At 48.3% G+C, this 23,957-nt stretch overlaps 1 protein-coding gene across 8 annotated transcripts in view; it reads right to left on the reverse strand.

Annotated features, from left to right (window-relative positions):
- Positions 1 to 23,957, reverse strand: part of adgrg6 (adhesion G protein-coupled receptor G6) — a 157,356-nt gene that overhangs the window by 101,847 nt on the left and 31,552 nt on the right. For 7 of the 8 annotated variants that reach the window (XM_070889080.1, XM_070889081.1, XM_070889087.1 and 4 more), the window contains exons 3-5: positions 20,407 to 20,507; positions 6,097 to 6,441; positions 1,003 to 1,623 (exon numbers count right to left, since the gene is read on the reverse strand). In XM_070889080.1, coding sequence (XP_070745181.1) covers positions 1,003 to 1,623; positions 6,097 to 6,441; positions 20,407 to 20,506 — 1,066 coding nt within the window. In that variant the 5' untranslated portion in view covers position 20,507. The remainder of the gene's footprint in view (positions 1 to 1,002; positions 1,624 to 6,096; positions 6,442 to 20,406; positions 20,508 to 23,957) is intronic. The other variant, XM_070889082.1, reaches the window with a different exon arrangement.

Raw genomic sequence — 23,957 nt, forward strand, 5'->3', positions numbered from 1 at the left:
AAAAAATGGTAGCGAGAAGATGGAGAGATGATACGGTTACTCTTTTTAGGATTCTAAAGGGACTAGATAATGTCGACCATAACCAGCCCTTTCACCTTATCCAGAACAGCAGAACCAGAGGACCTGTCTGCACATGATGGGGGACAAATTCAAAACTAATCTGGGCAATGTTTCAGTGAGCGAGTGGCCCATCTATGGGATGGGCTCCCAGGGAGACGGTGGATGCAGATTATGTTGATTCATTCACAGGTAAAGTCGATAGATTTTTTTCAGTAAAATAATATTTTGGGATGCAGTGTATGAGTTATTTGAGATATGACATGTCATAAGTGTAGCATGCATGGGAGGATCAGGTGACTTTGAACCTAGATGGGGTTCGGGTGGTTTATATATAGAATAATGGATATCTGGGGGTGAGTTACATGCTGGAATCTAATCGAGGGGTTCGGGTGGTTTATATATAGAATAATGGATACCCGGGAGTGAGTTACAGGCTGGAATCGAATCGAGGGGTTTGGGTGGTTTATATATAGAATAATGGATACCTGGGGGTGAGTTACAGGCTGGAATCTAATTGAGGGGTTCGGGTGGTTTATATCTAGAATAATGGATACCCGGGAGTGAGTTACAGGCTAGAATCAAATCCAGGGATTCAGACAAGCTCACAAACCAGAAAAACAGACCAGTTTAGATAACCATCCCATGACCTTTAGCCTTGAAGTTGCTTCAACATATCCTACCATTAAATGACATACCTGTCTATGTGTGTATGTATATATGAGAGGCAGTATGTTTGTCGTCAATATTGTTTGGTACCAGTATCAGAGTTGAGGTTGAGGCAGCTGATGTTCGCTGAGGGGAAATTACCAAATGCGAGGTAAGTGGCAGCTGAAGGGGGAAAGGGCCATCCATGTGCAGCGTGGTACGGGAAAACAAACCGGATGGAGAGAGCACGAAGGACCCGAGCAGCCAAACCCATCAAACAATTAGCAGCACACTCACCGCAGCTCAGGTCGTCATCGGCTTCCAGCAGTGCGATGGGAATGTCCCAGAACGAAGTCTCCCAGTCCACGACGCTGCCCATTTCATCGCAGGTCAGGTCCAGCAGCGTGGGACCGGACATGGTGAAGTTCCAGAGGCGGAAGTTGTAGAGCTCGCCAGTGTAGGTCTTGCTGGGCCCCTTGTTCCTGGGTGCCAGCGTCAGGCTGCCCCCGCCCGCCACCACCTTGCTCCTGGATGCCGGGCAGGGGTTGAGCTGGTACTTGTCTTGGGTCTGAGTGACGACGTCGCCCGAGCTTCCGTCCCAGGCAATGCACAACCGGCGCCAGGCGCCGGCGATCACGTGGCCGGAGAAATGATCCTCCCAGAGCCGATCCAGGTCGCACACCGCCCCGGCGACCACCAGGCGGACACCACCGTTCTCTTTCCTGAAGTCGATCTGCGGCCCCCCGCCGCTGTCCGCGTAGGAGAAGAGGACCCATTTTTCCTTCACGCTGGACGACCTGACCTCCAGGCACACCGTGAACTGCCGCAGCTCCCGGAGGGTGACCGAAGGGGCGACCGTAACTGCCTGGTCTCTGGAGTCTCTGGCCAACACCTTCTGGTTCCGCAGCGAGACTGCCACTTCATGTCAACCCAGAGAGAGGGGGAGAGAAAAAGAACAGGAATTAGTTACGGAGGCCGGGCGAGAAAAGGAGTTACCTATCGGCAAACAGTGCACTGCATTCATGGCGTAGAGCTGAACCACAGAATCCTACAGCACAGAAGGAGGCCATTCGGCCCATTGTGCCAGCTCTTTGAAAGAGCGATTCAATTAGTCCCACTGCCCCCCTGCCCCCCGCGCTCCCGCCCCGCTCTTTCTCCATTGCCCTGCAATTTCTTCCTTTTTAAGTGCAGATCCAATCCTCCTTTGAAAGTTACTGTTGAATCTGCTCCCACCACCCTTTCAGGCAGTACGTTCCAGATCGCAACTGGTCGAGTGACGAGTTGTAAGCAAGGCGTCAACGAGCGGCCAACAAACGTTAGGGTAGATTTCCGTCTCCGTCACCCAGGCAGTTCGCTGGCGGAGCAGGTTAGCTGCCCATTATAGAACCTGCCCGATAGTCATTACATTGATTCCAAATGGACTGTAAATCAGACGGGTTCAAAAGGGGCAGATCACTCAGGCAATGGATGGGAAAATCGAGCCCATTATGTTTGAATGAGGATTGTTTTCAACATCTATAAAATGCATTGTCGGCTTGCTATATGATCATTCCGAGAATCAGAGAATGATACAGCACAGAAGATTGCCATGTGGCCCACCTTAAGGGCTGTCTAATTAGTCCCACTGCCCCCTGCTCTTTCCCCATAGCCCTGCACATGTTTTTCCCTATAATGAGTCTATCATGCAGTTCACTGAATGCGGCACCTTCAAACATGCTGGAAGATGACTGTGCCCGATTGCGGACATCTGCGTGAGACGTTCTACCGCATAATAGATCAGCCGTGATCTCACTGAATGGCGGAGCAGGTTCGAGGGGCTGAATGGCCTACGCCTGCTCCTATTTCTTATGTAACAGAGTATCCACGGCAACAAGTGGTTCTAAGCTGTTGTGTGACCCCAGGCAGCGAGTCGGAAAGCTGTAGGCAGCGTGAGTGACAGTGTGGCGGTTATGTTGCTGGACTAGTAGTCCAGAGTAACAATCCAGAGGGTGCGAGTTTATATCCAAACACAGCAGTTTGAGAATTTGAATCCAGTTTAAAAACAAATCTAGAAAAAAAAAGTCAGGATCAGTAAGAGTGAGCCAACTAATTCACTGTTGTCCTTTGGGGAAGGAAACCTGCTGTCCTGGCCTATAGGTGACTCCAGTCCCTCACCAGCAGAGTTGAGTCTTAACTGCCCTCTGAAGTGACCCAGCAAGCCAGTCACCACCTTCTCAGGGGATCTAGAAATGGGCAATAAATGCTGGCCTTGCCAGCGATGCCCACGTCCCGAGAATGAATTAAAAGCTAAAGTTGAGCTTGTTATGGGTAATGAATATGCTCTGCAGTTGATACAGTGACAATCTACTGCTTCAGAACGTTACTTTAAAAAAAAATGTATTCGTACATGGGATGTGGGCATCGCTGGCAAGACCGGCATTTATTGCCCATCCCTAATTGCCCCTCGAGAAGGTGGTGGTGAGCCGCCTTTTTGAACCGCTGCAGTCCGTGTGGTGAAGGAGCTCCCACAGTGCTGTTAGGGAGGGAGTTCCAGAATTTTGACCCAGCGACGATGAAGAAACAAGTGAGATATTTCCAAGTCAGGATGGGGTGTGACTTGGAGGGGAATTTTCAAGTGGTGGTGTTCCCGTGCACCTGCTGCCTTTGTCCTTCTAGGTGGTAGAGGTCGCGGGTTTGGGAGGTGCTGGATCAATATCTGGTTCAGAACAAGATCAGAAGGATGAGGGAAGCAGGTGCATGGGAACACCATCACCTCCCAGTCACTGAGCTTCAATAAGAAGGCCCACCAACACTTTTAAGGGAAACTAGAGATGGGAAATATATGTCGGAGTTGCTGGCAACACCCACCTCTCAAGAATGAACGGCGATAGATATCTAAGTCAGGATGGTGTGTGACTTGGAGGGGAACCTGGAGGTAATGGTGCTCCCATATACCTGCTACCCTTGTCCTTATAGCAGGTTGTGGGTTTGTCAGGTGTAGCTGAAGAAGCCTTGGCGAGTTGCTGCCATGCACCCAGTGGATAGCACACACTGTAGCCACGATGCACTGGTGGTGGGTAGAGTGGACGATTAAGGTGGCGGGGGTTGCCCGCCGATCAAGCAGGCTGCCTTATCCTGGATGGAGGCAAGCAAAGGGCCCGCCATCATCTCAGGGCAACTAGAGCAATAGACAAGCCACTGTTGATGGTTTGACGAGGGAGTCAAGGGTTATGGGGAGCGGGCGGGGAAGTGGAGCTGAGTCCATGATCAGATCAGCCATGATCTTATTGAATGGTGGAGCAGGCTCGAGGGGCCTTATGGCCTACCCCTGCTTCTATTTCTTTCTTATGTTGCCTACATCCTGAGGAGGAGCTAGGCAAAGGCTGACTGAAGGAGTCAATCATCAGAGTGACCAGCTTGCGCCCAATTGCAGTGCATACTGTACCGGTAGGCCATTGTACTGTTACCTCAACCTTTGTACTACAGATCCAACTCATCGTTCATTCATCAATCCGCTGCACAAAAAGAACATGAAGCGATGAACCAACGCAGTGTGTAGTTTCTTCTCAAGCGTGTGGCCGTCTCCAGTGGAAACTTGGCAATGCATCTGTGTCTGTGTGGAAATCCTATTTTTGCACCAAGCGTTTAGCACTTCAATGTTGTGCTTGGACCAGGAGTAGAATCTGAAGGGAAAGTGGTGCAATCCATTCAAACTGCATTCCACGGGGATAAGAGCTTTTTTTTTTTTAAATTCATTTTGTGAATGTGGGTGTTGCTGACAAAGACAGCGTTTACCGCCCATCCCTAGTTGCCCTGAGGTGGTGGTGGTGGGCTTTCTTCTTCAACGGCTGCAAGTGTAGCAGTTTGATAGAACCAAGTGGCTTTCTCGGCCACTTCGGAAGGACGTTAAGAGTTACGTGTGTCACATGTAGGTCCAGACCAGGCAAAGACAGCAGGTTGCCTTCACAAAGGACATTGGTGAACCTGTTGGGTTTTTGCACCAATCCAACAGCCTCGTGGGTCACTTTTACCAATTTTCTTTTAAACTGAATTCAAATTCTCAAACTTCCTCAGTGGGATTCTCTGATTAGTACAGGCCCTCTGCATTGCCAGGCCGATAACATGACCATTAAACTACAAACTACTGTACTTAGAATAAGGGGCCGCCCATTTGAAACTGAGATGAGGAGAAATTTCTTCTCTCAGAGGGTTGTACATCTGTGGAATTCTCTGCCCCAGAGAGCTGTGGAGGCTGGGTCATTAAATATATTTAAGGCGGATATAATACAGATTTTTGAGCGATAAGGGAGTAAAGGGTTATGGAGAGCGGGCAGGGAAGTGGAGCTGAGTCCATGATCAGATCAGCCTTGATCTTATTGAATGGCGGAGCAGGCTCGAGGGGCCAAATGGCCTACTCCTGCTCCTATTTCTTATGTTCTTATGTAAATAGCCCAAAACTATTGAATTGCTTCTGCCATGAGATTGACTGAGAACTTACTTGGTCCCATTTTGAATCTGATGTCTGAATCAGTTGTGTGTTTATCTGGAACTGATATCATGTAAGTCAGTGCATGTGTATGGAGATATTTATATAGCCTATTCTTACTTCAATAGTATTAAGCTGCTACACTGATCCATCTAGCTTTTCACTCTGTCACTGGTATGTTGAAGGACCAGATTTGCAATTGTTTTATTTAAGCTTGTTATAAAATGCACACCTGCCCTGATGTGCATGTGCAGAGTGCTTTTCAAACAACATTGCCTACATCAAAATACTAAAGAAATGCTTGATTAAGATATCATTTGAAAATCATCACTGATTACATCACAATATTTAGAGAGATGGATACCTAGGAGTAGGTTACAGGCTGGAATCTAAATCAAGGGGCTCCGGTGGTTTATATGTAGAGTAATGGATACCTGGGAGTGAGTTATAGGCTGGAATCTAATCGAGAGGTTTGGGTGGTTTATATATAGAATAATGGATACCTGGGAGTGAGTTACAGGCTGTAATCTAATCGAGGTGTTCTGATGGTTTATATATAGAATAATGGATACCAGGGAGTGAGTTAGAGGCTGGAATCTAATCGAGGGGTTCTGATGGTTTATATATAGAATAATGGATACCTGGGAGTGCGTTACAGGCCGCACTAAAACAGATTATCTGGTCATTATCACATTGCTGTTTGTGGGAGCTTGCTGTGCTCAAATCGGTGACCGCGTTTCCTACATTACAACAGTGACTTCACTTCAAAACGTACTTCACTGGCTGTAATGTGCCTTGGGATGCCCTGAGGTCATGAGAGTCACGATACAAAAGCAAGTCTTTCTTCGAATTGCAGCATAAGTCATGGTAGAAATATTTCAGAAAGCGATACCTTCATTAAGTGTGCCATTTCCTTTATCACATACCTTGCTTGTAGGTGGCACTGAAGCCCCTCTTTTGGATGCTAAAGTCAGTCTTGAAGGTGACAATCATTTCACTCCCAGTAGAGTTCAGCGTGTGGCCCTTAGCCGTGACACCGCAAAATGTTATTGGCTCGGCCCCCGTGTTTATTGACACAAAGTCGTACGGACATCCTTTGGCTTCCTCTATCTCAAACTCGTGAAAGGTCAACTGTACAATAAATCCAGGAGGGGCTCGGAGCGTCCACTGACAATTTAAATTAGCGACATACTCTCTGGGGAAACAAGGGGATGTGAACCGTCCAGAGGGAGCAGTTAGAGTTTCTGTGCAATCGGAGCAGCCCAACTCTGCTGAATCCCAACGGGATCAAAAGAAAAAGAAAATGGAACAAAATTATACTTGTCAACTTGACCTCAGAAAAACTCGCATCGACACACATTGGGCAGAGTACCAGCAAGATCAGGAGAGGAGGTTGCCAAGGATTAGTTCCATGCGTATAGTCAGTGGTTTTGCAGAAGGGAATTTGACATTGGTTCACTACAGCACAGCATTAGAATGTCCTCAAGTACAGTCTGGACCCTCTGAGCCCACTACAGGGTTTCACCCTCGACACCCCAACCCCTCCGAAAACATTCACAGCTCCCTTCCTGAAGGTGTTGACTGATGCTAGGCCGCTATTGAAACCACGTGGCTAATTTTCACACAATGGACTGGACACCGATTGGCTTCTTGGGCGGTCCCTCGTATCAAGGATAACACCAAAAAGGGTGGAGTTTCACAGGTGCTTCAGGTCACGAACTACATCCTGAAGGGGTGGAAGATCCTGTGCGTGGATTTTTTTTAACATGGCGTGGCACGTTGCACACCAGCCACCACACGGGCTTGACAGAGTCAGGTCTTGGTCCAGTGGCAAGGGTTAACCAAGACGACTGGAGACCAGCTCTGCTGCACGGACCTAGTGCGCACACAAATCGTAGTGTATGCTGGCCCGTACTGCCCCTGAGCCCCAGGCTACTCACAGTATCATGGGAACCTAGGAACAGGAGGCGGCCATTCAGCCCCTCCAGCCTATTCTGCCATTCCATTCAATGTATCATAACTCCATCTGCCTGCCTTGGTTCTGTAACACGTAATAACCCCTTGCTTGGGGTATCAATCTCGGTTTTGAAATTTTCTATTGAACCCCCCCAGCCTCAACAGGTTTTTTTTGGGGGGGAGGGTGGGGAGGAGGGCGGGGGGAAAAGAGAGTTCCAGATTTCCACTACCCTTTGTATGACAAAGTGCTTCCTGACATCACCCCTGAACCACCTAGCTCTAGTTTTAAGGTAATGCCCCCGTGTTCTGGACCCCCCCCGCCGACCAGAGGAAAGAGTCTCTCTCTATCTACCCAATTGCCTCCGATCATAGCTGAGCCCAATCTTGTCTTTGCTTGGGAGGGGAATTCCTGCTGTGTGCTAGCTTTAACAAAACCATCAACACATGCTTTACAAATGAGATTATGATTTTGTTATGTATAGTGCAGGGAGGGAATCACTCCTTGTCCAAGCCCTTATTTTCTGCAAATTATCCATGTGCTTTCATCCATCATGAAGTCCTGTTCATCCACCCTCCCTGTGCTCGCTGACCTACATTGGCTCCCCGTCCGGTAATACCTCGACTTCAAAATTCTCATCCTTGTTTTCAACTCCCTCCATGGCCTCGCCCCTCCCTATCTCTGTAACCTCCTCCAGCTCTCCGAGATCTCTGTGAGCCTCCAATTCTGACCTCTTGTGCATCCCTGATTTCCTTCGCACCACCACTGCCCCTCTGTGAGTATGGTTACAAACGTTGGCATACTTGAATCCAGTGCTTTTCCTGGGCAATAAGGAGCTTTATCTGGGGGCTTATTTCCAGAACCTCTATGATGTGGGGTGGTGGGTAAGGGGGTGGGGGGTTAAAGGGTAAAGCCATATCTGTCTGGGACCCCTGGACAAGGGTTCAGTAGACCTCTTGCATTAAGCCCGCTCCTTGAGTAGGCGGTTCTTCGGTGAGGAGGATCATGGGTAAGACACTCCTGCCCCCAGTTAACTTCCATCACAGCACCTCCTAGCAAGTGCACTGGCTTACAGTGAAGAATGGAAGCTCAGATTGAACGTGCCCATTGCTTAGCCTAACCAGGGATACCTGCATTGGCGAATTCAGCGCAGACCACCAACTGAATCCAGGACCTTCCTGCTCCGTGCGGCTCAGGAACCACATAGCTATGGCAGTGCCCATCAGTGGGGCTTCAACTCTCAGTCAGGGGCAGGCGTATTTCCTGGATCAGGAACATGTGATCTTGGGTCCAGGTGCTGTAGCTGAAACAATGCCCCAATGCTGTGAAGAAGTTAGGTGAGATGAGAAGAGCGAGTCGCAATTTTAGCAGCAGCAAGGCAAAGGAAGGAATCACGCAGACACAGTGGGGGGCTGCACATGTCATTCCGACAATGTGTAGGCGGATAGAATTTTTGTGGGCGTTGAACTATTTTTACATGCTTGCAGCAGTCAATGGTTATCAAAGCAGAACAATGCACTTAGCATGCCAGAGCCAACTTGGTTATGGCTAATATTTCTTTTATTAGATAGTGTCTTCTTCTGGACCTGAGCCTATCACCTCTACTCTCCTTTCTCTTCTCTTTACCCCTCTTGGGCCCTTTTCTCCTGTCGAGTCCACAAAACCTACCTCTTTGACCAAGCTTTTGGTCAGCCATCCCAATATCTCCTTATGCGGCTCAGTGTCACTTTTGTCTGATAACAAACAACGATACCAAAGGCTATCGACTACACTGAACACCACCACCACATGTACTGTAATGTATTTGCTTCATGGGTTCTTTGCTTAAGAATTCACAGCAACCCATTGCTATTAAGAATTAGTTGGTTTATTAACAAAAGTTTAACAATCATACTACACAGTACCAGTTCATCCACTAGGCTCACAACTGCATACCTCATCGTGGATGACCTAGACCCAACTGGCTGGGGTTTTATTGAGTCTTGTGAACATCGCGTGACTGGCTCACTCCAAACACTTATCAAGGACCTTTTTTGTGTTTTTTTGGGGGGCACTAAAACATACATTATACAAGCGCCCCCTAGAAAAGGGGAGGAGGACACTAAAAATCCATAAATATTGGCCAGGACACCGGGGAGAGCTCCTCTTAAATAAGAACTCTCCCTATAATTCTTCGAAATAGTGCCATGGGATATTTTACTTCCACCTGAAAGAGCAGACGGGGCCTCGGTTTAACGTCTCATCTGAAATACATTAAAAAAAAACATGCTGGCAACAGCTCGATAAACTTGTGAGCATACTCACAGGTGCATATGTTACATGGACCAAATACTATCAATAACACATTGACTTCTACCACCAAGGAGGACAAGAGCAGCAATGCTGTGGGAAAACCATCAACTTCAAGTCACACACCATCCTGACTTGGACAGATCTCACTGTTCCAGCACCATCGCTGGATCCTGGAATTCGCTGCCTAACACCGCCAAAGGAGCACTATTCCTGTAAGAACTGTCATGGTTCAAAAAGGCACCAACATCTTCTTAGAACTTTGCCAGCGATACCCACATCACAAGAATGAATTAAGCATAAAACCATGAGTTATATTCGATACTATCAACAATGTATAACACTATTGGCAATATCCTGCCCTATCAATAAGTTATAGATTATAAATTACAATATCTTCAATACGTAACATTGTCAAATATACTTAATACTATTGATGATAGAAAACGCTGTATATTATATGTAGCACTATCTACAATTGGGCTTCTCAACCTTTTTGCTCCTCAGGCTCCCTCCACCCCACTTTTCGTGCTATAAAAATCCCACGGACCCCCTGTAACACAACAGAAGTGTTTTTTCTGTATAGAAAATTGGGATTGTGGGGTGGGGTTACAGTCTGTCATAGTCTGTGGGGAGGGGGAGGGGGGGGGGGGGTGGAACAGACTGTCCCACAGTCTGTGGGGGGGGGGGGGCAGATTGTTCCACAGTCTATGGGGGGGTGGGGGTCAGAATGTTCCACAGTCTATGAGGGGGTGGGATCAGATTGTCCCACAGTCTGTGAGGTGGGTGGGGTCAGATTGTTCCACAGTCTGTAGGGGGTGGGGTCAGATTGTTCCACAGTCTATGGGGGGGTGGGGGTCAGATTGTGCCACAGTCTATGCGGGGGTGGGGTCAGATTGTCCCACAGTCTGTATGTGGGGAGGGGGGATCAGATTGTTCCACAGTCTGTGTGTTGGGGGGAGGAGGGTCAGATTGTCCCACAGTCTGTGTGTGGGGAGGGGGGGGGGTCAGATTGTTCCACAGTCTATGAGGGGGTGGGATCAGATTGTTCCACAATCTGTAGGGGGGGGGGGGGGGGGGGGGTCGGTTTCGAGTTCCAGTCACATTCAGTTACTGGGCTTGAATGACAATGGAAGTTTCTGGAAAGGCTGCGGGCCCGGCACCTCCAAACAGGCCAAGGCAGGGACTGAGACCCGGATTTGGTAACCAGCGCCCAGCCCAATGAAGTTCCGGGGCAGCCTGCCACCCCAGCCAAGCTCGTACTGTCCCCCCCCACCACCCCGCTCGGACTCAGTCTGAAGCTCCCGGGCACCATCACATAGGGCGCTGAGCTGCTCCATCTCTATCTGACAGCAATTTCCCCCGCGACCGGTTCCTCAACCCAACCAAGACCCCCCCCCCCCCCCCCCACCACCCACTCCCAGATAGGCCCCACCCCCAGAAACCACCCATTCTCTGAAGGAGCCGTTGAAATGTTCTTGCTCCCAGACCCCCGGTTGAGAGCCCCTGATCCACAATACATAACACTATTAACCACGCAGTTAATTATACTTGGCACTATCAGCAATCTGTAACGCTGTTAGGTATATATACCCCTGTCAACAATACGCAGTGCAAGACACAATCCATAATGTAACACAATTAACAATACCCATTATCAACAATACGTAACACCAACACAAAACATTGTCTGTAATAATAACTCTACCAACAATACCCACGTCTAGCAATACCGCCCATCTTTATAAATAGCACAAAATACTATCAACAAGACAGAAAGCTGCTACCATTATCAACAGTACATCTCATTGTCAAATATATATTACACTATTCACATCATGTAACACTGCAAACAACGCCCAACACTATCAGCAATTCTCAAAACAACCAAACACTATCAATAAAACCCAACATTGTCCAACACCATCAATAATATCCACATCAATAATACTCTACAATATCGACAGTGCTCAATAACATGAACCTAACCACTATCATCAACTTCCCCAACATTATCAACAATCAATAATATTTGACACTTTAACCAATAGGTCAGAAGGTTGTGGGTTCAAGTTCCACTCCATGAGAACATAAGAAATAGGAGCAGGAGTAGGGCATTGGCTCCTCGAGCCTCCTCCGTCATTTAATAAGATCATGACTGATCTGATCCTGGGCTCTGCTCCACTTCCCTGCCCGTTCCCCATAATCCTACATTCCTTTATCGTTCAAAAATCTGTCTATCTCCACCTTAATATGTTCAATGACCCAGCCTCTGCAGCCCTCTGGGGCAGAGAATTCCACAGATTTATGGCCCTCTGAGAGAAGAAATTTCTCCTCATCTCAGTTCTAAATGGGCGACCCCTTATTCTTAAACTATGCCCCCTAGTTCTAGATTCCCTCACGAGTGGAAACATCCTCTCTGCATCTACCTTGTCGAGCCCCCTCAGTATCTTATATGTTTCAGTAAGATCCAATGAGTATAGCCCCAATCTGCTCAATCTTTCTTCATAAGTCAACCCCTCAGGAATCAACCTAGTGAACCTTCTCTGAGCTCCGGAGACTTGTGCAGAAAAATCTAAGCGGACACTCCAGTGTAGTGCCGAGGGAGTGTTGCACTGTCGGAGGTGCCGTCTTTCGGATGAGACGTTAAACCGAGGCCCCGTCTGCTCTCTCAGGTGGATGTAAAAGAACCCACGGCTGTACATTCAGAATCATAACAATATCAGTATTTCAGACATTCTTTATATTTTCAGCCCCATCTACAATAAATAATACACTTTATCACCTACTTACACATTCAGAGCTATCAGCAAGGTTCACTCCAATATCAATAGTATTTGGACAAAGAGAAATATCCACACTAAAACTATCACCAATATTCTCTGTTTCCATGGATTCCAACAATATTCAACAATTCATAAGAACATAAAATTAATGTTGTACCAACAAATGGTACTTGGATTTTAAATTTTGCTCCTTCCATATAGCACCGTGCCATGAACTATACCCAACCCTGTAATCTCACCTCTGTAAGCTCTGCTCAACTATTCACTGAAGTTAATCAAGCAAGACTTCCTAATGATTATACATCCCCCCACCACCATTATTCAATCCCTTCAAAGACAACGTCTTTACCTCTGGCCCCTAGAGCACCGTTGCGTTCCGTCCCATGGTGTATTTGATTATTGCACCCTGCGGCTGTCCCCATAGCCATCAGTCTCACTCCTAACCCGATATTTAACCAACTCCTTTTTGACACCCAAACTTAGTTCCTTAAAAATGGCACTGATGGTCAGACTCCATCCTTAAAACTGGTCATGCTGATGTCAGTAAATTCTCGACCAATCGGGTCGCTCTTTGTGTGCGAGCATAGACCCGATCCGAAACCCAGCGTCCGCACAAGCAAACATATTCCACCAAGTGCTCCTGGGCAACAATACCAGGGCTCCTTCTAAAACCTGAAGGTAACCATTGCCGCAGTGGGAAAACAAACATTTAAGGGTAAATTCGGCAAGGCCATACATTTTCCAATATGCGCTGGTTGTGTGCAAGGCCTCGCCATAATATCTTACAAATTTGCCCTTTAATTTTCACGTCCATTCCTCTGTTCACGATTTTAACCCATTCACTATAATGGTAGACAAAGGGGATGATATGACACATTAAGCTTTAATCCACTAAAATCCACCCTCATCCATGCCTTTGTTACCTCTAAACTTGGCTATTCCAATGCACTCTTGGCCTCTATCCTATGTAAACTAGAGGTGATCCAAAACTGGGCTGCCTGTGTCCTAACTCGCACCAAGTCCCATTCATCCATCAGCCCTGTGCTCACTGACCTACATTGGCTCCCGGTTAAGCAACTCCTCGATTTTAAAATTCTCATCGTTGTTTTCAAATCCCTCCATGGCTTCTCCCCTCCCTATTTCTGTAATCTCCTCCAGCTCTACACCGCGCCCCCCTGGAGCATCCTTGATTATAATTGCTCCACCATTGGGGCCGTGCCTTCTGTTGCCTCGGCCCTAAGCTCTGGAATTCCCTCCCTAAACCTCTCCACCACTCTGCCTCTCTTTCCTCCTTTAAGATGCTCTTTAAAACCTACCGAACGATAAGAGAAAAAGGGGTTATGGAGAGCGGACTGGGAAGTGGAGCTGAGTCCATGATCAGATCAGCCATGATCTTATTGAATAGCGGAGCAGGCTCGAGGGGCCAAATGGCTTATCCCTGCAACTATTTCTTATGTTCTTATATTCTCTTTGTCCAAGCTTTTGGTTATCTGCCCTAATTTCTTATGTGTTTCAGTGTAAAAATTTGTTTGATAACGGTCCTGTGCAGCACCTTGGGACATTTTACTTCATTAAAGGTGCTATATAAATGCAAGTTGCTGTTTTTTGTTATTGTAAAATTTTCAACGGTAATTAGCTGCTCACTGAACAATATTCCATAGAGAGCGCACGAGAGGAAAGGCCGAAATTGTTCTCGTTATAGATTGTAAAACGAATTGGATTCATTCCTAATTCAAAAGAAATATGTGACAGGGTAGGGAAAAGATGACAAGGGTATACTCTCCTCCATTGAACAAAGTAAAGGAAGATGCACATGCCAAGTGGACTTCATACTGAAACTAAACCTGGATGAAAGAGTGAGATGGGTGGCCTTTCTTGTTCACACTCTGCACTCTACCAACTCTGGCCTCTTGTGCCTCCACCCACTCCCTTTGCCCCACCCGGCCTTAAACTCTGGAATTCCCTCCCTAAACCTCACCGCCTCTCTACCTCTGTCTTGTCCTCCAAGCTCCTCCTTAAAGCCTACCTCTTTGACCAAGCTTTTAGTCACCGCTCCGAATAATTGCCTTTTGTGTTTATCAATGTCAATGTTGTGTTTGATTAATGCTCCTTGGGACATTTCACTATGTGAAAGATGCTACACAAGTGTAAGTTGTTGTTGTTGTTGTTGTACTCCACCGATGCTCCTGGCGTCTGTCAATATGCTCAATGTTATTACTCTACGATGACAATTAATACTCGATTAATGATATTTTGCTGATGATTCCTTTCAAGACATTGCACAAAGTGGCTGCCCTCAGCCAGCAGTGTTTGCTTCTCAAGTTCCTCTTTCTCCCTTTCGCTACTGAGGTCACTAACTCATGCCAGTTCCATGTGGGCCACCGCCCTCCACCCACGAGGCTTTCTTTCACGTGCAGGACCAAGGCAGCGACTGCTGGCAGCCTATCCCTCCGTGGGAGCCATTTACTGCTCTTGGCCCATGTAATTGCGTGTAATGTACTTGCTCCGTGGGTACTTTGTTTAAGAATTCATAGCAGCACATTGCTATTAGGAAGTAGTTGGTTTATTAACAAAGGTTTAACAATCACACGACACATTACCAGTTCATCCACTAGGCTCACAACTGCATACCTCATCATGAATGATCTAGACCGAACTGACTGGGGTTTTATTGAGTCTTGTGAACATCACGTGACTGGCTAAGCCACTTACAATGCAACAGCTGCACAATTCTTTTTGTAAAACATAAAGTCATGTGACCCCTTATTAAAGGGGCACTAGAACCGACAAATTAACAAATTAAACTTTGGAACATTAAACCAATCAAATTAAATGATGCACTCCAGTCCCTCCAGTGCCTACCTCTCCTGGAAAGCCACGAGCCTACTGGTGGACACCGCGTGCTCCATCTCCAGGGACACCCTGGCGCGAACGTAGCCGCGGAAGAGAGGCAGGCAGTCGGGCTGAACGACCCCCTCGACCGGTTAATGGCCACCTTGGCCAGCAACACAGCTCCACAAACCTGTGAGCATACTTACAGGTGCATACATTGCCACGCACATAGACATTCTCCAGCCGGAGCGATCTGGACCAGGTCTGTTTCTGGGCTGATCCTTGCTCCTTTCCTAAGCCCAGCAGCCCAGGAACACCGCTAACCCTGGCCCTATCTGAGAACCAGCACCCCAGCCCAGACCGGGGATTGCCTGCGCACGGAACCTTCCTCGTCTGTACCAGTCGATGCCACACAGGGTAGTGCCCGCCGCCTGGCAGCGTCCAATCAGAAGAGATGTGAGAGGAGGAGGGCCAAGAGACACTAATCAGGGCACAGCAGTCAGGATCATGATTCAGAATATTGAAAACCCCTTGAAGTACAACCAGATTTGCTTTTCAGAGTGCCAGAGCAGTTTAAATTACACACATATGTTAGTTCCTTATGAGGGATTTAGTCCTATTAATGAAAGCAAGCTGGCCAAGGGAAAGGGAATGGAATAAACTGGTAGCGTAGTGAAAAGACAAATGAAAAGGAACAAATTAGAAATAAGCTTAAAGGAAAATCATGCAAAATCGTAGCACACTGTAAACAATAAAAAATACAACGCTTTCAATCAACACATTAATGTAAAACCTGCTGTTGTCGATATTGGTGTCCGATATTAATGCAGTGTTTTGATACTCCTCTGTCCACTATTTTAGTGCAGGCTTTAACACAACCATTTTGGCCCGTAATTTGCGGTCAGTGGCGAGGCAAAAGCGTTTCTCTCTGGCCCTGAAAAGAGCTTCCCATCGAGATCTGGCGATCTTTGTGGCGCTATGGTCGGCTTTTCTGACGTCCGGTTGAGATCAGTGCTCTGTAGTGGGAATTCCATTGCACGAGCTGCTGTGACGTCAGCAAGCTGTCTACGCAGCCAATCGCAAGGTCGAATTCTCACAGCCCAGGAAGTGAATGAGCTCGTTTTATTCTAACTCGTTAAAAATGTTAGGGAAAGCAAAGATTGGGGCTCTCGCATGAGGAAAAGGCAAACCTGAAATAAGGATGAACAAACTGTAAAAAAAAAAAGTGAGTTTTAAAAAGGGGGTGAAATTCACTACTGTTCGGGGCGTTCATTTTTAAACGTTTGAAAAGTTAGCTCCAGGTGGTAACGATTTCAAACTTTAAAAAACAAATCGGCGTTTGCATTCCAAGAAGGAAGTGGAGCGCTAAATCAAGCGATTCGCTTCCTTCTTTGAGCGCTAACAGACGCAGGCGGAGTGGGGACTTCAGCATCGCTGGGCCGTGCAGCACTGCCGCGTTGAAAGGGCCCGTCTCTCCCTTAAAGCGAGGGGCCATCGCCGCAGGCTCTGCAATTTAAAGCAGAGCCACCTGGACCAGCAAGGCAGCGGGGGATCCCGTTTGATCAGCCCGGCACTCAAGCAGAGCGGCAGGCTGAAGGGTCACGGGCAACAACCCGTGGGAAAAAAACGGCAACAACAAAAGGTAAGTTTTTTAAAAAAAAACTTACCTCAGCCACCTCGCCTTCAATCATCACCACCGAAGCGGCCAGTCATCCGATCCACACCTCCTGCGCCAAACGCTGCTTTCGCCCAGCGCTGCAGCAGAATTGAATTTTGGGTCCGGGTGCAGGAGATCGGGGGGGCAACGCCGTAGCACCGCCGCTAGACACCCGTTCAATATGGCGGGAGTCACTGTCAGCACCGCGCTCGGTCGCAAAGGGCATTTGCACTCCTTTAGCTCCTCCTGGGGGCACTAACCGGAGGTGCAGATGCACCCAATTTCTCCCCTTAAAGTTTGCATTTTAAATTATAATTTTTATTAAAATGGATGAATTTGGCACGCCACAAAATTAAAATTCATTTTTCAGGGCTACAACATTTGTTTAGCACTCAATATGTTGTTAAAACCCGAGTTACACTGGGTATTTTTGGATATTAAGGGAATCGAGGGATATGGGATCAGGCAGGAAAGTGGAGTTGAGGTCGAAGGTCAGCCGTGATCTTATTGAATGGCGGAGCAGGCTCAAGGGGCCGAATGGCCTACTCCTGCTCCTAATTCTTATGTTGCACCGACAGGGTCTAACATTTAATGGGGTATTTAAAAGCGATATTACCACGGAAAAGCTCAAGTTTTTGTCAGTTTCCCTGATTTCCAGGTATGGGAGGTGTGGGGGGGGGGGGGGGGGGGAAGTCCACAGCTTAGCCAGTGTCGGAGCAATGTGTGACCAACCGCAACGTCAAGATTTCCGCCTTAGGCTGCGCATGCGCTAAATCCTGAGGTCGCGCTCAAGTTCAAAGGGGTAATAACAACAACATTCGTTCATTCATTGTTATTACCCACCGCAAATTCCGGGCCAATGTATTCAAAATCTGATGTCTGCACAGCCAGCTGTGGTCACAATTGTCTCACACTTGTTTGCCAACTAAATCTCCTACATCTAATGGAAGCTGACTGTAAAGTTGTCATGCTGTAATTACACTCTCCTACCAGTGGTGGCCTCTGTAGCAGTCCTTAGTTTTGCATGCCCCAGCTCCTCAGCTCTGAAACTCTTACGCTCCAACCAACTCCACTTCTCCCCTTTCCAAATTGCTGTACAACTTGCTAGTTAGCTACAAGATCTATTCATATATTTAAAAAATTAATCTCTGCACTCAATTAGGAACTGCCTGCGGAGACGGGCGAGCTGTGATTATACCGAGAAACTGTTTGCACTAACCGTTTTCTGCGTCCTCCCGACTCCACTCTACTCCCCCCCCCTGCCCCCACCCCCACCCCAAAACCGGAAGTGGGGTCCCAAACACGTTCATTATGAACTGACCACATTGTCCGACTGCACCGCCGAGCCCTGAGCCTCCGACCGGGCCATGAGCGGGAGAGTGATGGCGGTGGCGGGGTGGAGAGAGAGAGAGAGAGAGAGCCTGAGGAGGGTGGGGGGGGAATAAAGAGATCCTGGGGAGGCGGGGGGGGGGGGGGAGGGGGGAGGAAGAGAGAGCGCGAGATTCTAGGGGTGGGGGGAGGAAGAGCGATCGAGAGCCCAAGGGGGGTGGGGGGGGGTGGATAGAGAGCGAGAGCCTGGGGGTGGGGGGGGGGGAAAGAGAGAGCGAGAGCCTAAGCAGGGGGGAGGGGGAATACAGAACGAGAACCTAAGGGGGGGGGGGAAGAGAGCGAGAGCCTAAGCGGGGGGGGAGGGGGAATAGAGAACGAGAACCTAAGGGGGGGGAAGAAAGAGAGAGCGAGAGCCTAAGCGGGGAGGAGGGGGAGGAGGGGGAAGAGAGAACGGAGAACCTTAGGGGGGGGGAATGAGAGAGCGAGAGCCTAAGCGGGGGAGAGGGGGAAGAGAGAACGAGAGCCTAAGGGGGGAGGAATGAGAGAGCGAGAGCCTAAGGGGGGGGGGGGGGAATAGAGAGCAAGAGCCTAAGTGGGGGGGGGGGGAGAGAGAGAGAGAACGAGAGCCTGAGGGGGGTGGCGGGAAGAGAGAGAGAGAGAGAGAGAGAGAGAGAGAGAGCCTATTTGGGGGGAAGAGAGAGAGAGCCTGGAGGGGGGAGAGAGAGAGAGAGAGAGAGAGAGAGAGGGAGAGAGAGAAATAGAGAGAGAGAGACGGGGTGGGGAAGAGAGAGACACAAGTGGGGAGGATCGGAGGGGAGAGAGGGAACTCAGGGAAGACAGATCACGTTCTTCCAACCCCCTTTACACCCACACCCGATTTCTCGGAAAGTTCGGTGCATGTGTTACAAGGGACATCGTTGGAGTGGATGAACTCCAGAAATCACGACATCGTCACTATTCACTTCATACCCAATAAATCTGTTTACAATCCGTAACCCATACACAATGCCCCATCTATGGGGGGGGGGGGGGTGAGGGGGAGGCTTGTAAGGTCATGCAGTTGCACTTGGTAAGGGTCTTTGGCTGGGGATGGAATGTACTTGAGCTGGGGTAAGGGTCTTTGGCTGGGGATGGAATGCACTTGTGCTGGGGTAAGGGTCTTCGGCTGGGGGAGGAAGCACTTGCACTGTGGACTTCAGCTGGAATGGTGGCTATTGCTGGGTTGTTCAAGATGCGTCCTTGCTGGCTTCTGAAGTCAGAAAGGATCATATTACAATTTGCAAAGTCAGTCAGATCTTAGGCTGGGCGGTTCCATTTACACATTCCAAAGAAACTTCAGGGTGTTGTTCATCCTCCAAGGGGACCAATCAGCCATAGGTCATGTGATAATAGAGAGCCAATCAGAAAAACGGCAGGCAGTTAGTACAAATAGTTGGATCCGTAATTATACCCTCTAGCCAGTGAAGGTGCTGCAGCGCCACCACTGGAGGGAGGGTATCATTACAGAATGGCAAGCTTATATCGACAGTTTCCATTATTACATGTTTATGCTCCACGAGTCGCCTCCTACCCCTCGTCATTCAACCCTATCAACATATCCTTCTATTCCTTTCTCCCTCATGCATATCTCTAGCTTCCCCTTAAATGCCTTCATGCTATTTGCCTCAACTGCTCCTTATGGTAGCAAATTCCACATTCTAACCAACCTCTGGGTAAAGAAGTTGCTCCTGAACTCCCCATTAGATTTATTAGTGATTATTTTATATTGATTGCCCCTAGTTTTGGTCTCTAACCCCACCCCCCACCTCCCCACAAAGTACAAACAGCTTCTCTACGTCAACCCTATTGAACCCCTTTATAATTCCATACAATTAGCCTTCCCTTTCCTAGATAAAAGAGCCCCAGCTGGCTCCGCCTTCTCCGATAGGTATAACCTCTCAGTTACGGTATCATCTTTGTAAATGTGGATGTGGGAATTTATAATGGAGAAGTATAAGAATGGAAAGTGTGACTTGAAATTGGGGATTGAATTACATCTGCGAGCTCCCTGGTCCAATTATCCCCCAGCCTCTAACCCTGCTTTACCTGAAGACTCCAACTGGTCTTGACTCCCTGAGTGAGCAACCACAGGAGATCTGCTCGCTTAAAATAAGAGGCTTAACGTCAAAGCAATGGACAGTGGAATGTTAACAAAACACTTTCACCATTGGCCCACTAATATCGCCAACGGCAGCAGGTTTGGGGAATTAGCTTCGAATGTTCAAAGCAAAAATAGAACAATGTTTTAATTTTAAAAAAGGAGGTCACCCGTTAAATAAAACAGAAATTGTGAAACAATGGAAAGTGGGATGATGTTCTCCCTCCGGTCATGGGAAGGAGATGTGCTTACCTGTGGGATCAAGACAGCTTATGAAAACAGCCAACTGGCACAGGAAATTCCAGCAGCTCCAACCTCGATAGAAGCACCACACTCTGGCTTCGTGGGACATCCTGCAGCAAAGAAATAGGCGCAGAGAAATAAGGGGTTAGTCTTCAGAGAAATGACTCGTTCCCATTCCAAGGGAACCTTTAACACTCACTGCAAAGTGCAGCAAAAATATTGCTCATTTTGTACAGAACTAATCATGTCCAACGAACCACTTAGGCTGGGAATATCCTCGGAGCTGCGCTCACTCCCTGTGGTAACTTCACCGCAAAACGGGATTGCCGTCGCACTTCCGGGGATGGATTGCGAGCAGCTCCAAGGAAATCCCAACTCTAGTTTCTCCCTATCTCTATAATGTCCTCCAGCCCCACAATCCTCTGAGATCACCAATCCAGCACACCGATCGCCCCTGTGCGTTAAACCGAGTCCCCGTCTGCCCTCTCAGGCGGGTGTAAAAGATCCCGTGGGACCATTTCGAAGAAGTTCTCCCTGGTGTTCTGGCCAATATTTATCCCTCAAACAGCATTACTAAAAACGGATTATCCGGTCATTATCACGTTGCTGTTTGTGGGAGCTTGCTGTGCACAAATTGGCTGTCGCGTTTTCCACATTACAACAGTGGCTACACTCCACAAGCACTTCATTGGCTGTAAAGCGCTTTGGGACTTCCTGAGGTTGTGTACGGCACTATATAAATTCAAGTATTTCTTTCTTCTTTACACCATCATAACAAATTAAGTTCAACTGAAACATCTTGCTTAAATACATTTTGTGCAAAAAGGAAGTTAATTCATACTGGGTTTCCTGACTCATACTCTGGACTGGCACAAATCCTGAAAGCTACCAAGGGAGATATCAATACTATTATTAGTCTCTATTGGTCACTCCTTTGTTAAACTCTGCTTTAAAACTGCTGCCTGGTGGGTTTGGAGTTCGACTGCTCCCCCCATGACATCATTAAGTTTCACTCCAGTGACAGCGCAAGTGAGGAATGTTGGCCTCTGGAGGGCATTCCCGGTTTCTACAGCTACACTGGGTAAAAGGGAGTTCTCTGCTCTCACTCCGCCCCTTTCTTAGTAATTTATTAGCTCAAAACCTGCCATTGTGGACCAGTGAGAGACTGCAGTAAATGGAGACTTGTCTCCTTGAGAGTTGAACAGAAAGGGGATTCATCCTGAATTCCAAAAGTTTCCAGCTAAAATCATCTTAGTTACGCAGATAGGCTCAACGAGTTGGGTCGCTTTCCTCTAGGGAAGCGTGGACTGAGGGGTGATTTGATTTAGGCTTTTAAGATGATGAAGGGACTACATTGTGTTTTTGTAGATCCATTGTTTCAACTGAATAGGTTCGGGAGGACCAGGGGTCACTCCTGCAAATTATGTAAGAGCGGAACTAGGTTAGATGTCAGGAGGTGGTCCTTTTCCCAGAGAACAGGCTGCCAACTCATGTGGTGGATGCTGACTCACTGAATTCATTCAAGCGAGAGCTGAACCTGTTTCTGGCTGGGGTGGAGATCACCTTGTACAAGAGGAAGGTACCTTGTAACATTAATTAGTGCCAGAATGCTCTCCTGGACTAGTTTTTAAACGATAAGAGGGGTCAGAAAGGAATTTTCCAGATTTTTTTCCTGCAAATTGGCCTGGATTTTTAATTTGTTTTTTTGCCAAAGTCTTCTTTCTCCCTCTATAATCTCTCTCTCTCTATAATATATATATATATATAGCTACTTGTTTGGTATTCGCAGTGGAAATACAGAGACATTTATTTTCCTCATGCTTAAGCTTTCATTAAGAATGCCAGGCAGAGCATATCTTTAGGAATGTCAGGACACATCGTGACCAGAGAAATTCTTCCCCCCTCTTGTGTCTATGTTGCTCCTCAACCTGAGGGAGCAAGGTGGTCCTGGGCCTTTGAGTTCTACAAAGCCAATGTCAACGCTGCTTCGTGGCGTTCTACCTAGCAAGATGAGTCAATCTTCCTGCCACTTTGTCCCATAATCCTGTCACTCGATTCTTGCCATCCTGCACCAAAAATGGAGATTCCACTTCTTCAACATGTCTCTGACTGAGGACCAACAAAACCTCTCCACCTGTTAAAGGTGAGTGCATGTCAAAGATTGCTGTATGACGGGCGTCCTACAATCTCAAATATTTAGCGACCTACCATCGCATAATTGTCCCATTTGCCGAATCAGACGCAGATCCAGAGTAAAGCTTCCTCTCATCTGGACCAACCAGGTTGACTCAACCCCAATCTCCAAATAGCATTCCTCACTGCACCAATGTGACATTTCCATTAGAGAGAGTTAGAGAGAGAGAGAGCTAGAGAGAGAGAGAGAGAGAGAGAGAGAGCGAGAGAGAAAGCTAGAGAGAGCTAGAGAGCTAGAGAGAGAGCAAGAGAGCTAGAGAGAGAGCTAGAGAGAGAGTTCTCTCAACCTCTCTCGCCCTCTCTCTCTCTCGCCCTCTCTCTAGCTCTCTCTGGCCCTCTCTCTCTCTCTCTCTGGCCCTCTCTCTCTCTCTCTCTCTGGCCCTCTCTCTCTCTCTCTCTCTGGCCCTCTCTCTCTCTCTCTCTGGCCCTCTCTCTCTCTCTCTGGCCCTCTCTCTCTCTCTGGCCCTCTCTCTCTCTCTCTGGCCCTCTCTCTCTCTCTCTGGCCCTCTCTCTCTCTCTGGCCCTCTCTCTCTCTCTCTGGCCCTCTCTCTCTCTCTCTGGCCCTCTCTCTCTCTCTCTGGCCCTCTCTCTCTCTCTCTGGCCCTCTCTCTCTCTCTCTGCCCTCTCTCTCTCTCTCTGGCCCTCTCTCTCTCTCTCTGGCCCTCTCTCTCTCTCTCTGGCCCTCTCTCTCTCTCTCTGGCCCTCTCTCTCTCTCTCTGGCCCTCTCTCTCTCTCTCTGGCCCTCTCTCTCTCTCTCTGGCCCTCTCTCTCTCTCTCTGGCCCTCTCTCTCTCTCTCTGGCCCTCTCTCTCTCTCTCTGGCCCTCTCTCTCTCTCTCTGGCCCTCTCTCTCTCTCTCTGGCCTCTCTCTCTCTCTCTGGCCCTCTCTCTCTCTCTCTCTGGCCCTCTCTCTCTCTCTCTGGCCCTCTCTCTCTCTCTCTGGCCCTCTCTCTCTCTCTCTGGCCCTCTCTCTCTCTCTCTGGCCCTCTCTCTCTCTCTCTGGCCCTCTCTCTCTCTCTCTGGCCCTCTCTCTCTCTCTCTGGCCCTCTCTCTCTCTCTCTGGCCCTCTCTCTCTCTCTCTGGCCCTCTCTCTCTCTCTCTGGCCCTCTCTCTCTCTCTCTGGCCCTCTCTCTCTCTCTCTGGCCCTCTCTCTCTCTCTCTGGCCCTCTCTCTCTCTCTCTGGCCCTCTCTCTCTCTCTCTGGCCCTCTCTCTCTCTCTCTGGCCCTCTCTCTCTCTCTCTGGCCCTCTCTCTCTCTCTTGGCCCTCTCTCTCTCTCTCTGGCCCTCTCTCTCTCTCTCTGGCCCCCCCCTGCCCCTTTTTGCCTTTTTGGGCCCTGCCCCTTTTTTGCCTATCACTCTATGATCTCCT

Source organism: Pristiophorus japonicus, chromosome 9, assembly GCF_044704955.1.
Source record: "Pristiophorus japonicus isolate sPriJap1 chromosome 9, sPriJap1.hap1, whole genome shotgun sequence".
Classification (NCBI taxonomy): Eukaryota; Metazoa; Chordata; class Chondrichthyes; family Pristiophoridae; genus Pristiophorus; species Pristiophorus japonicus.